General features: G+C 31.7%; 2 protein-coding genes across 2 annotated transcripts; one reads left to right on the top strand and one right to left on the bottom strand.

Annotated features, from left to right (window-relative positions):
- The first annotated feature begins 84 nt into the window (after window positions 1-84).
- Window positions 85-5915, top strand: LOC117234335 (DNA-directed RNA polymerase I subunit RPA1). The gene is made up of 6 exons (XM_033495435.1): window positions 85-248; window positions 317-533; window positions 641-5004; window positions 5082-5237; window positions 5327-5630; window positions 5706-5915. The coding sequence occupies exons 2-6, from the start codon at window positions 350-352 to the stop codon at window positions 5837-5839; spliced, it is 5142 nt and encodes a 1713-aa protein (XP_033351326.1). The 5' UTR covers window positions 85-248; window positions 317-349; the 3' UTR covers window positions 5840-5915.
- A 166-nt stretch (window positions 5916-6081) lies between these two features.
- LOC117234344 (thioredoxin-2) lies at window positions 6082-7885 on the bottom strand. The gene is made up of 4 exons (XM_033495451.1): window positions 7547-7885; window positions 6519-6635; window positions 6336-6449; window positions 6082-6254 (listed from the first exon to the last, which is right to left on the bottom strand). The coding sequence occupies exons 1-4, from the start codon at window positions 7568-7570 to the stop codon at window positions 6192-6194; spliced, it is 318 nt and encodes a 105-aa protein (XP_033351342.1). The 5' UTR covers window positions 7571-7885; the 3' UTR covers window positions 6082-6191.
- Between the last annotated feature and the right edge of the window lie 6607 nt (window positions 7886-14492).

Raw genomic sequence — 14492 nt, 5'->3', positions numbered from 1 at the left:
ATCGATGTAACTATCGATTTTTAGTTGGTCAAAGATCGACCAAACGCATACTTTACTACATATATACTGGTATAGCGGTAGCAGCCATGTGATTAACGTATCATAACCTATATGATTTATTATCATGTTGAATGAAATTTTCTAAACAATGTTTGTTATTAATCCAGTTAATATTTAATATTAATAAGAAATAAGTGATTTATTAAGGTTACTTACATCATTTTTCTCAAAAAAATATTCTACAAAAGGTATAAATAAACTCTCATTTTTAAAAATTATCGATAAAATTATTAAAAACAATCCACTTGTTTTGTAGAAACAAAAAGGCTACGAGGCAACATTTGTCAAAATGGTACAACATAAGTATCATACTCCACGTCTAACTCCAAAACATCTAGATCCAAAATGTTTAATGTTTTCTATGTTTACTGCAAATGATATAAGAAATTTAAGTGTTACTAAAATAAGGACACCATTATCATTTAATATCTTGGGACATCCATTAAAAGGAGGTTTATATGACCCAGCATTAGGTAATAAATGAAACAATGCAAATTATTATATGTATTATTTATATTTTTATGCGAATTAGGGAAAGTAAAGGTACAATTTACTAATACATATTTCTTTTATTAACTAGGGCCTCTTTTAGAAAGTTCGGATCCATGTGGAACATGTGGATGCAATGTATTCAAATGTCCAGGTCATTTTGGACATATAGAATTGCCTATGCCAGTAGTAAATCCACTGTTTCATAGACGATTATCTATGTTAATCAAATTAGCATGTCTAAACTGTTTCTCTTTACAAATTCCATCTTATGTAAAATTGTTACTTACTGCAAAATTGAACTTACTTCAAAAAGGATATCTCAGTGAGCTTGAAAGTTTAGAACAAGAAATAATGTTTGTTGTTTCATGTTCAGGTAATCCTTATGAAGTTGATGTGCAAGCTGTTCAAAATGTAATTGATAATTATACTGAAAATCTTCTCAATAGACCAAGACTTAATCAGTCTATTGTGCAATATGATGAAATTCAACTAAATACCAAAAATATTAATATGCAGTGGCACGCATATGTTGAAAATGTTATAAAGCAGTATGCATCATTGAAAATCTGTGTAAATTGTCAAGAACCTATACCAAAAATTACAACACTAAAAAATAAAATTATGACCACTAAAATATCTGAAACAGCTAATACTCCTCGGACAGTAAAATCACGTGGAGTAATACATAAATTAGAGTCAGTTATGATAATGCCAGATCAATCTAAAGATTACCTCAGAAAGCTTTGGCTAAATGAGAGAGATTTCTTAAAAGTACTTATACCTTGCTTTGGAATGGTAGATATTGAATATCCAACTGATATATTCTTCTTTGAAGTAATACCAGTTTTACCACCTATAGTTAGGCCAGTTAATTTTGTCAATGGACAAATGATAGAACATCCACAATCTCAAGTTTACAAGAGTATCATCCAAGATTGTCTTGTACTTCGAAATATCATTCAAACAATTCAAGATGGTGATACAAATCAACTAACAGAAGAGGGAAAACTTGTTTTTGAACAAATAAAAGGTAATACAGCAATTGAAAAATTACACAATGCTTGGCAAAATCTGCAAATAAATGTGGATCATTTAATGGATCGTGATATGAATAGAACTGCAGATTCTGCAAATTGCCAGGGTTTAAAGCAAGTTATAGAGAAAAAGGAAGGAATTATTAGAATGCATATGATGGGTAAAAGAGTTAATTTTGCTGCTCGTTCTGTTATTACTCCAGATCCTAATTTGAACATAGATGAAATTGGTATTCCTGAAGCTTTTGCAATGAAATTAACATATCCAACACCAGTTACACCTTGGAATGTTGTACAGTTAAGACAATTAGTTTTAAACGGTCCTAATATTCATCCTGGTGCAGTAATGGTTGAACACGAGGATGGAAGTATACAACGCATTTCTAACACAAATGCTGTTCAAAGAGAAGCCATTGCAAAACGTCTTCTAACAACAAGTGATAAAGCAAACAAATTTTTTAAAGGCATTAAAATTATACATAGGCATTTACAAAATGGAGACATTCTGCTGTTAAATCGTCAACCAACTTTGCATAAGCCTAGTATAATGGCTCATAAAGCACGTATTTTAAAGGGAGAAAAAACATTACGTTTGCATTATGCTAATTGTAAAGCCTATAATTCAGACTTTGATGGTGATGAGATGAATGCTCATTATCCCCAAAATGAACTAGCTAGAAGTGAAGGCTACAATATAGCCAATGTATCTAATCAATATCTTGTACCTAAAGATGGTACTCCTTTAAGTGGTCTCATTCAAGATCATATGGTTTCCGGTGTGCGATTAACAGTAAGAGGGACATTCTTTCCACGTGAAGACTATATGCAACTAGTTTATGCTGCTTTATCTACAATACAAGATAATATAATTCTTCTTCCTCCCAGTATTATAAAACCAGTACCCTTATGGTCTGGTAAACAAATTGTATCCACTGTTATCATTAATATTATTCCACCAAAACAAGCACGTATCAATTTGACAGCAAATGCCAAGATCAGTGTAAAAGAATGGCAAGTTGAAAAAGCACGGCGGTGGAAATGTGGTACTGAATTTTTAGATCCTAAAACAATGTCAGAAGCCGAAGTAATAATACGAAATGGAGAATTATTATGTGGTGTACTTGATAAGACACATTATGGTGCAACTCCATTTGGTCTTGTACATTGTATTTTCGAACTATATGGGGGAATATGCTCTACAAAGTTATTAAGTGCCTTTGGTAAATTATTTCAAGCTGCTTTACAAAGAAATGGATTTACTCTTGGTATTGAAGATATTTTATTATTAAATAAAGCAGATAAGAAACGGAAAGAAATTATTTCTAACTGTAGAAAAATTGGAGAAAATATACAGAGATCAGTGTTAGAATTACCTGATGATATACCTATGGATATTGTTACATCTAAAATTGAAGAATCTTATTGGAGTGATCCTAAATTCCGTGCTCAAATCGATCGAAAATATAAAAGCGCATTAGATGTCTATACTAATGATATAAATAAAGTTTGTTTACCAGCTGGTCTTTTGAAAAAATTTCCAGATAATAATCTACAATTGATGGTTCAATCCGGTGCAAAAGGTTCTACCGTAAATACTATGCAGATATCTTGCTTACTTGGACAGATTGAGTTGGAAGGAAAAAGGCCACCTTTAATGATCAGTGGGAAAAGCCTTCCAAGTTTCCCTGCATATGACCCTACACCAAGAGCTGGTGGTTTTATCGATGGTAGATTTATGACAGGGATCAAACCTCAAGAATTCTTTTTTCACTGTATGGCTGGCCGTGAAGGTCTCATTGATACTGCTGTAAAAACTAGTAGATCAGGTTATTTACAAAGATGTCTTATTAAACATCTTGAAGGATTAAGTATTAATTATGATTCAACAGTACGAGACTCAGACGGTAGTATGGTGCAAATTTATTATGGCGAAGATGGGCTTGATATACCAGGTTCACAATTTTTGAGGAAGGAACAATTAAGTTTCTTAATAGACAATAAAAATGCGATTCTCAATGAAGAAATAGTAAAGAATTTAAAAATGGACTCAGATACAGATAAAATTTTAAAAGTAGTGAGAAAAATTAAAAAATGGGAAAGTAAAAACGGAAGTGCATTACAGAAGAGAAGAATTAGTCCATTTACAAGGTTTTCAAGGGAAGATATGAATATTAAGAAATCGAAATATAAGGAAATTAATGAAAATAATGGGAGAAGCAAAGCATCTCTGTCATTGATGAGAAAGTGGTTAAGGACTAGTGAAGAAGATAAAAAATGGATTTATGCCGAATGTACAAGATGTCCTGATCCAATAATGTCAAAATATAGACAAGATATAGATTTTGGTGTATTTTCTGAACGATTAGAAAATTTAATGGACGAATATATAGCCAGTAAATCTAACAATTTGATTATAAAAAAGAAAGATTTAAGAGACCTCTTGTCTGTGAAGGTAATGAAAATTGTTTGCCCGCCTGGTGAACCAGTAGGTTTATTAGCAGCACAATCAATAGGGGAGCCATCAACTCAGATGACTTTAAATACCTTCCACTTCGCTGGTCGTGGAGAAATGAACGTTACTTTGGGTATACCCAGATTACGTGAAATACTTATGATGGCATCAAAAAATATTAAAACGCCTAGCATGGAGATACCATTCCGGAAGGACTTAAAGAATGTAACAAAACGCTCAAATAAATTAAGGTTGCAATTAACAAAATGCATTTTATCCAATGTTTTAGACAATATTAATGTAAGTAGAAAAATGGAGCAATTGCCAAATAGACAATTAGTGTATACTATGACTATTAATTATCTTCCACATAAATGTTATAAATCGGAATTTTGTGTTCAACCACATGAGGTATTGAAAAAAACTGAAGAAGTATTTTTTAAGGAAATGTTTAAAGAAATTAAAAAGATTGCTAAAGTAACAGGTGCTTTAGTATATGTTGAAGAGGAAAAGAAATCTATGTATGAGGATGATGCTTTATTAGATCAAGCAGAACCTGATGAAGGAGCAGAATCTGCATTGAAACACGCAAATTTAGGAGAAATGCACGAATCTTCAGATGAAGAAGCAGCAGCAGAGGATGCAGATGCAACTTTACTACGATCAATTTCGCGTCATAGAGAAAATCAAGAATATGAGGATCCAGAAGAAGAAGAAGAAATAGAAGATGTAAATGAAAGAGAAGATGATATTGTTGTAGAGCATGAAAATGAAAAATTGAAAACTAATGACCAACCACAAGATGAAGACGATGATGATTATGACACAGAACATGAGAAACCAGACTATGTTGTAAATGAAACTTACAGTACACAGAGAAAGAGGGATATTAAAAATATGTATACTCATGTAATAGAATATGATTATGATGAGGATAAATTCACATGGTGTAAATTAACATTTTGGGTAAGTGTCATAGTAAGAGTTACAAATTTTCTTCTTCATAAAAAGAATTAACTGATGATTACAATCTTCTTCTGCAGTTACCTCTTAAAATGTTAAAATTGGATTTACCAACGATAACTAGAAATGTTGCAAATAGAGTTGTTTTATGGGAGGTACCTCACGTAAAACGTGCTTTTACATTTCAAAATAATAATGGAGAGACAATTCTTAAAACTGATGGTATCAACATAGTAGTAAGTAAAGGTTTTGTATTGTAATGCATATGTGTATATGATCACAATTTTGCATTTTATTATTTATTCGCAATTTTTTTGTAATATAGGAAATGTTCAAATATGATAAATCTCTAAATTTAAACAAATTATATTCCAATGACATTTATGGTATTTCTCAAACATATGGTATTGAAGCTGCTAACAGAGTTATTATAAAAGAAGTGAGAGATGTATTTAAGATGTATGGAATCACAGTTGATTCTAGACATCTATCTTTAATTGCGGATTACATGACTTTTGATGGTAGATTTCAACCTCTTAGTCGTAAAGGAATGGAAGGTTCAGCATCTCCATTGCAACAAATGAGTTTTGAAAGTTCCCTTAATTTTTTGAAAAATGCGACTTTAGAAGGTAAGAGAACAGAGAAAGTGACGGAATTATTTATTCATTGGAAAATTCGGTGTTAATTATATCTTTTATTTACAGGAAAACGAGATAATTTAGTATCGCCCTCTAGTCGATTAATGTTAGGTCAACCTTGTAAATCTGGTACTGGGTCATGTTCGTTATTGGTAAAAATACAGAAACAACCAGAAACTACCTTGTCAGTAGGTGGATAACAAATGTGAATAGGGTTAATGTCAAGAATAAATTACTAGATACATGCAGTTGTGTAAATAAATTTAATATTTTATGCCAAATTTTGAAAATTATTTTTTACATTATCAGACAATAGCATAAGAAACAATTACATTGGATGTATATTTTTTTATAAGCTGATTACATTTTATTTTGCAACAAAATATGTATAATAAAACTGACAATGTATTAACAAAAAATTATATCCCCTACATTTTGCAAGTATAACTTCATTTTTACTGATTATGAGATTTTTGCTGGTTACCTTTATTGATTAATGATAACCAATAGACAATTCTGTTAAAAAATACTTCTGCCATTAAAATTATTTATTCACTTATGCTTCTGAATCATGCTTTTAAGTTTGTCGTAATTAGCACCTGAGAAGGTTTCCAGCTAAAACATATTATACATTATATTATGAATTCTTAACTGTATTCTTATATAAAATAGATATTAACTTAAAACAGTACATACCACTTTACTATTTTTGATGAAAACAAAGGTAGGCATACTGCTAATTTCATATTCACTAGCAATGTCTTCACATTCATCTACATCAACTTTCAAGAAGATAACATTTTCCATTTCCTATTACAGAAAAATATTTTGTAAGAATTATTTAACAGAAATCTTTTTATGTAAGGTAAATTATCTAACCTTTGATAACTCCTCCAATCTGGGCGCAATCATCTTGCAAGGCCCACACCATGTAGCAAAGAAATCAACTACAACTAAATTATCTCCAGCTTTCTCAAGCTGGCTTTTTAGATCAGCCTGCAAAGATAACATACAAATACATTATACTGTTAACTGTAATAAATTACCCTACTGTAATTGTTCAATACTATTATATTAGCTTTATATTTGTCCTAAATAGATACCTGGTTCTGGCTAGCTAGCTAGCTATAGTTATCACATGCCTATCAGCAAATTAAATATAGTGCATGTAGATATTTTTAATGAAAATTAGAATTATATATCAATAACATTATTTGAAGTACGAAGAATATTTCCTTTAGTTAATAATTTTTCTAAACTTAAAAAATTATACTTTAAAAAAAATAAAATTTAATAAAAAAGAAAAAATATAAAAATCGTTTTTGGGTACAATTCTATTTGAAGTATCTTTATCAATTATATGATTTAAAATCAATAAATAGATCATCATCGAGTTAGATTGTCCCGCCCATAAAACTCATCTATCATGGAAGCATGTTTGAATTGCATGCTTCGATACAACGAATCACGCCAATGCTACGAACTACATTGATGTCGCAATTGGAATTATTTGGAGTTGACGTAATATAACGTGAACGTCACGGTCGAAAATGTTCACCACATCAATTCCATGGCACTCAAACTTACTAGATAAACGAACGCCGGTACGATTCGATGTGCCAATGATGATTCCAACTACATCAGACATGCTTCCTACAGAAACCTCTTCGTTGTATTATAATGGAAACTTTGCTACCAAGTAGAATTAAGCAAGCTTGAATCGATTATTTCAAAGCTAATCGATTTCGTAGAAAGTACGCGAAATGCGAATAAATTATATTTGTAGCCTAACCAACTAATTTTTTGTTTCTTGTATTTTTAAGTCTGATTCATAAATTATTTAATACATATTATACGAGTTACATATGTAACGAATCACACAAATATATACGTATCTAGTTACTTACAGCATTCATAACTTGGACGACCATTTTTGTTTCTTCTAGGAAATTAACGCTTGACTACAAGTAGTATAGAACCAACGGTTTCGATGTTCGTCAACGACTGGGCGCTGTGGTCGGAATTCAGAATCCTCCTCAGTAATTCTGTTCCTCCCTCTCTCACACTTTTCTTCCTTTACATTCACTTTCCTTCTATCTTTCTCTCTCCTTCAGACTTGGGTCCCATAGAGTAGTGTCTAGTGTCACGCTCATACGTAAAGTATAGGGAAGGCGAAACAAGTTGCGTACTGGCTGTATTGTACTCCAAAAGACCTCCAAAGATCCGCCAACAGGTGCGGATTAAGAGGGGAACTAGAGGAGGCTATAGCACCGAGCCATTCAATAAAAATACATTTTATTTTACGCCTATAACGAATAATTCACTTGTTTATCTTATGGAAAGTTAAAAGAAATAACTATTTTCTAAACATGCATACTGTCTTTTAAAAAATTTTAAACATAACCCATCAGAATATAAATGTAATTTCATATTTATGTAAATTTATATCATTTTAATCCACTCTCATATTTTTCCATAAAGCCAGCCTTCGTTGGGTCAATATTTCCAGGCCTTAAAAATCTTCCATCCGGCCCTGTCCACGAACATTTCCGAATGTCTAGATAGATCATACTGTACTTCCCAGTAATGGTTTATATCATAGTGAGGAAGTGTACGCAATTTTGAAGGATAATCGAACAAATTGCACATATTACAATTCATTATATTAATACTAAACGTTACGTTAACACGAAATACGGTGCAATAATTGAATTTGCACTATCTTCGATCTTTGGTATACCTCCACTGTTCAGTTCTGTTGCGACGCAATTCGTACCATTCAATATCTTTTGCCTTTTTTTTAATCAACGATAAGATATTACGGTTTATACATATTTTGACATTGCATTATAGAACAACGTTTATGCAATTAATACTTAATTTTACATAAAAATAAGGACGAATGCATGTATATTTTTGTATGCACTGTCATTATTTTATCAGATAAAATAGAAAATCTATGAAAAGATGATAGTAGTTCCGATAGTAGTTGAGGTGGTGGTTCTCGGTAATGATTTTGTGACCAAATAACCTTGGTTACAAAATAACACGGACTATGTAGGTCAATCCTCTCAAAGAAATCAATTAATACGCTAACGCTAGTTTCTACTATTTCCCTAGATTGACACTAAATACGTTTAATAAGAATTAGAATAAATGTTGATAAATCTTAAATCGTTACAATTAGGTATTATATTTTAAGAAGTGATTAGGTATGATATGTATACGTAATCAATATACATAGAATAATTTGGATCATAAAAGTCATTTACAGACACACACACACACACACACACATATATATAATATACACATTGTAATGACATCACGCGGTTTTCTTGTTAAAGGTGATGCTTTCAAGAGTTTCAAGTGAATTATTAACTTTTCATATCTGTGCCTATATTATCATATCATACGTACCTACGATAATATTACACCTGATACTTTGTATTACGTTTCAAATGGATTTATTACTCATTCGTAACGCAAATAATTATATCGATGTAGTAACATAATATTTATTACGCAATAACGATTTGACGTGCGATGCAAAAAAGTAGTAAACATACACACATATATATGTAATGCTCCAATATATTACTAATTTTTTTGCTAAACTAAATCATCTCATACGCTTGCACAGAATTGTTATTTATAACAGAGTTACATTCATTGCAATCTATTTTAAAGTAATATGGCAATTAAATAAATATGACCATAATAGAATTCATTAGATATTTAAAATTTACTTAAAGACTTATTTATATAAGTTGTTTCATGTAAGAACAAATGTTACATTTTAAGAAGAATTCAATTTTATTTTCAATCCACAACATCCAAGATTGACTTAGTTTTCGAGAAAATTGAACATAAAATTTTATCAAGTATATTTGAACATAGTTCATTCCGGAATAGATAGGACTAAATAATCGACAGGAAATCATTCTACGCGTAAAAGTAAATCGAAAATGTACAATAAAATTTTTCATAAGACGCTTTGTTTCCGAGAAAAATAAATTTGAAAATTTATCATACGCATGTACTTATTAGGCCAGTTCCTAACTAAATATGTCCGAACTCAATTTTCTTGAAAATGAAATTTTAAACGAAAAAATTTTATTCTACATTTTCGACTTACTTTTACATATAGAATGATTTCCTGTCGATTATTTAGTCCTATCCAGTTCGGAAGTAGCTATGTTCAAGTATACTTGATCAATTTTCAAACTCGATTTTCTCAAAAACTGAGCTGAGAATGAAAAAAATTTATTCTATATTTTTTTTTATTTTTCCACAAACAATTTCATCGTATCCACTTTTACAAATTATTTGGCTGAGTAATGTATATGTATGTGTACAAATGATTTTCAACTATGGATATGTAAGTATAGTGCGTTAACAAATTGGGGTACGGGCAATTCGAATGTAAAGAAGTTGACAAAGTAGACAAGCATTCTCAAATTGAGAGTAATTTTAAGCCATGATAAATTATATATTAAGACAATGATAAAGCATTATAGACTTAGTGATAAATCAACGAAGTAACTGATCACGACTGATGAAACTATTATTGGAATTTCCCCGTATTGATTAAACATTTTTATTATATAATCCTATAGCAAATTCTGCAGACTTATAGTACGTATCATTGCGAACAATAGCATATTTAACTTAAAAACGCAATTTTGTTATTATCTATCATAATGTTGAAGTTGGTAGCAAAATTTATTACGTCATGTTTTGAAATTCACATTTTGAATAATTATAGTATGGAGATATCAATGAAGCATTATATAAGTATTCTAAAGATAAGGAATAGATTATTCGTGAAATGACTGTGTGATAAGAATTATTGTTTTTGTATATAGATAACATATTATTGAAACAGGAACAATATTTGGGTATGATTTAATATGTTACACAGTGTAATTTCATATTTGTACTCGATGAGTAGTAAACTTTATTTTAACAATTTATTATTCATTTAATGCGACTGCATATTACTATAATGTTGATTTAAATATCCGTAAATGTACAACACAAAGGAAGAAAAATAATTAACGAAGAACTACAGAACTTTCCGTACCTCGTCATTGGTAAAATATGCTTAATGTAATATTTATTATGGTTTTGACAGAACTTATGTATATTTTGCCCTGTGTTTTAGGGACTCTAGAGACCTCTTACCATTTCAACGTTATTTCTGATATTACCGCAGACGAAGTACAGAACCGGTCTATATTTCGTCGCTGATATTACTGATTCAGGGTAGAATAGACATCGACCGTTAATTAAGGATAAGGTAGATTGGAAACTGGAGAAATAGAAAATACAATTTACCGTTCGTGGATAACATCGTTATCTATGAACGATCGGTATTACAGAACGTGCGACTTACGCGCAAAGATTAAAATCACTAGCGATGTTTTTAGTTCTAGGCTTCATTGTTAGATAATGACACTGTACAAGTATTTCCCTTATTTTATACGATATTACATGTAATAATTAAGTTTAAACATTTAAGAGTATATAAGTTATATTATAGACATAGATGAAGGAGAAATTAAATTAAATTATACGTATAAAACTTATAACCACCAATATCTCTTTAATATAAAACATTAGTATTTTTAATAATATGTAATATGTATATTATCTAATATTTTTTTTTATTTAATTCTTTTCACCCACGATTTGTCCAATTTGGACATTTTTAACATATAATATGTAATTTGGAGTATTCGTTTAGATATCTTCATCGGTGAAAATCACTTTTCTCACTTTTTCCAAGTCACGACATGTTTAACATTCGAAAATCTTGTCCTCGATTGAATGCTAGTCGATACATTTTTATTCAGCTTTTCAATTTCCCTGCAGAGTCTTTGATATTTTGTAAAATACGGGACCCTTCGCGGCCACTTTGCAATGATATATCGACCGACGTTCATGAAGAGATGACCAAGATGGCATTGTTAAGCCTCTGTATAGCGACCAGCAGCAAGCTGGTTTCGCGTTAGTTACGCGTTAGAAAATTCGTTCCATGCAGAATGACAGAGATTGCCGGTTTAGTAAAACGCAACTCTTTTTGGAGAACGCCGATGAAGATAACTGAAAGCGACAAACGTGACCGGCTGATTGAAATATTCCGTTCTTAGCTCAAATCCATTCTAAGGTCCATCTATTACTTTTATAATCTAAGATTTCTCTAATGCACAATGTAGTTTTTGAAATTTCCTACCATATAAAAAATATCAATTTAATAATATTAATTTATTCTGTATCATAAAAAATAACGTAAAACCAAAGACGTTGGGATTTTGTATCTTTGCCATTTCTTTAAAATTAATTTAATTCTTTCAACAGAGACAAAGCTCGTTCAACGCAGAAATATTACTCGCTTTCACGCGGAATTACTCGATTATTTGCTCGAAATGTCAAGTTTTTACATATCAAGATATTAAAAAATATCTATAAAATAGATAATAGAATTTGTTATTTATTAAATTTCCAATCAAAATATGAAATTGTTGAAAATAACAACGTGAGTTCACGCTCGCCATCCATATGCAGATGCGCTAGTTACAATGAATAGTAACTAGAAGATAGTTCTAGATACAATCGATAGATTTAATCGATAGATTGAAGATGTTCTTTTGTTTTTATCCCTAGTCCGTGTAAGAAAGTGCAATGAAGGTTTTTCGGCTCAGAACGGTGTGATAGTTTTATCCAAAGAATAAAATAATAGATATTGTGATCCTATCTCCGAATACAGAAATAACAACAGAAATATCATTTAATAGAGGCAGAAAAATATTTCGTACAAACGTGATCGTAGCAAGTAGAAGCTTACAGGATGAGAACCATTTAAAGAACAACTTTCAGGTTGTATCTTATGGAAGAATTCGACATAATATCGTTCTTGTAGGCTCATCCAAAGAGTAGACAGTTGGTGATCACGTTGATCCCTGGTAGCATCGTCGCGGATCTATTATGACAAAAGGGACACAAGTGCCTTGCCGTTGAACAGCGTTACCAACGACGACGAAGATAAATCGGAAGAAATGCAAACGACGTTGCTACGTCGCTTGAATGAAGCTCCATTACGACGATTTTCGAGGACACCCTTCGACGTGGACAAGAACGGGCGGAAAAAGGGCGAGCTAGCAACCAGAGAACGGAGTGACATTGTGCCGGTGAAAGTTGGGTGAAGTGACACTCGAGATAAATGTTCCATCGCCGTTTTAAGGACTAACTGTTTCTTTCTTTTTCCATCTTTCCTCCCTTCCCTCTACTGTCCAGTGAACATTTTTATAAAATCGTCGAATGTCTTTTCACGCAAATTTTCCATGTGTCGGACAACAATCGAGCCCTACGGTTTACGTCTCTTTCCCTTGAGAAATTTTAATCGTCCGGCAAAGTTGCCAATGTTGTACAGAAGATGCGTGTTTACCACCTTAAGCGAACCTTCTTTCAACTATGAATTTTATTCATTGCTTCTTACAAGCGTAAATTGATCTCGCCATAGTTGATCATTTTAGCCATTGATCTTCATCGATTCAAGAGATATTAATATAAAAATATAATTGTACGTCAAATAAACAAATTTGATGTTACGAAATTGTCGAAGTTGGCGTCCCTTTGTTATCGTTCGGTTCATTACTGTATCACATCAAAGTTCGCGGAAAGTCTGTAAATAAACAACGTGTAAAAATCATGCGTGATAATACGTACAAATTTAAGGGGATGTTCTCAATTAGAATGTTCCAAAACAAAATTTTTTTGTGATTTTTTTCAGAAGGGAAAGAAAGAAACGAAGTTATTGAATTTTGAGGTATGGTTTTATATATATTTAACGAATACAAAAAGATTTTTTTTTTTAAGTAAAAAGAAAATTATAACAGATTTCTAAGCCTCTTTCATGGGCTGGAGTTTTCAATCAAAAAATTTTGGCGGGTTTAAAAAAAAATGTTTTTAAAAAAATGAACTAAGATGCTATAACAATTATTTAAATAAACTTTTTCCTGTCTTTGTTTAGTTCACCCAGAAGAAAGATATATAATAATTTAATCTTTTTTTTGGTTTTTTGTTTCAGTCAAGAATTACGAGGTGGATCTCCCCGCCGATTGAAGACCGCAGCCCATGAAACAGGCTTGGAAATCTATTATTTTTTTTTACTTTAAAAAAATTTTTTTGTATTCGTTAAATATATATAAAACCATACCTCAGAATTCAATAACTTCATTTCTTTCTTTCATTTCTAAAAAAAACGCTGTTTTAGAACATTCTAATTCAGGACACCCCCTTAAGAAGAGTATACAGAGTTCTCTAACTGTACGTACAATTACGTGTTCGAGTATCCTTGGAGATGTTGAAATTATGAAAAAAAACTGTGTACGAATTGAAGGAGTGTACGTTATCCTATGACCGACCATATGCAACAGTTGTCAAGAACATTTGTCAACAAGTTGAAATTATAAGACAGACGTAACGCAACATGAAAATTCGTAGTACGAGAGCAGGCGAGCAGAGATCGTGCAGCTATAGAACATGGATAACCGCATTAATGGAAAAATTCGCGGCAGAAGCGAGATTTCGGCGAGCTTTGAAGGAGCCTGGGCCCTTAACTCACCGAGAAATCGGGGATCATTAGGCGAACTTAGGTAGACCGGAGACCGAAAAAGGGCGACGGTTTCTCGCAACTGTCCGGTTGACCCATATCTTTCGGAAAAACTGAAAAACTGACGGACCGGAGGAAATTCCACGCAGATGGCGCTGTGCTTGCGCCACGCTACATACATAAATTTCCCTTTTTTTCTTGCCCTTGGCGCTTTTGTTGGCCCGGAGAGACGGTTC

Source organism: Bombus vosnesenskii, unplaced genomic scaffold (assembly GCF_011952255.1).
Source record: "Bombus vosnesenskii isolate JDL3184/JDL3185 unplaced genomic scaffold, Bvos_JDL3184-5_v1.1 scf7180000013304, whole genome shotgun sequence".
Lineage (NCBI taxonomy): Eukaryota > Metazoa > Arthropoda > Insecta > Hymenoptera > Apidae > Bombus > Bombus vosnesenskii.
The sequence above is the reverse complement of the archived record's forward strand: the minus strand, read 5'-3'. Positions and strand labels throughout refer to the sequence as shown.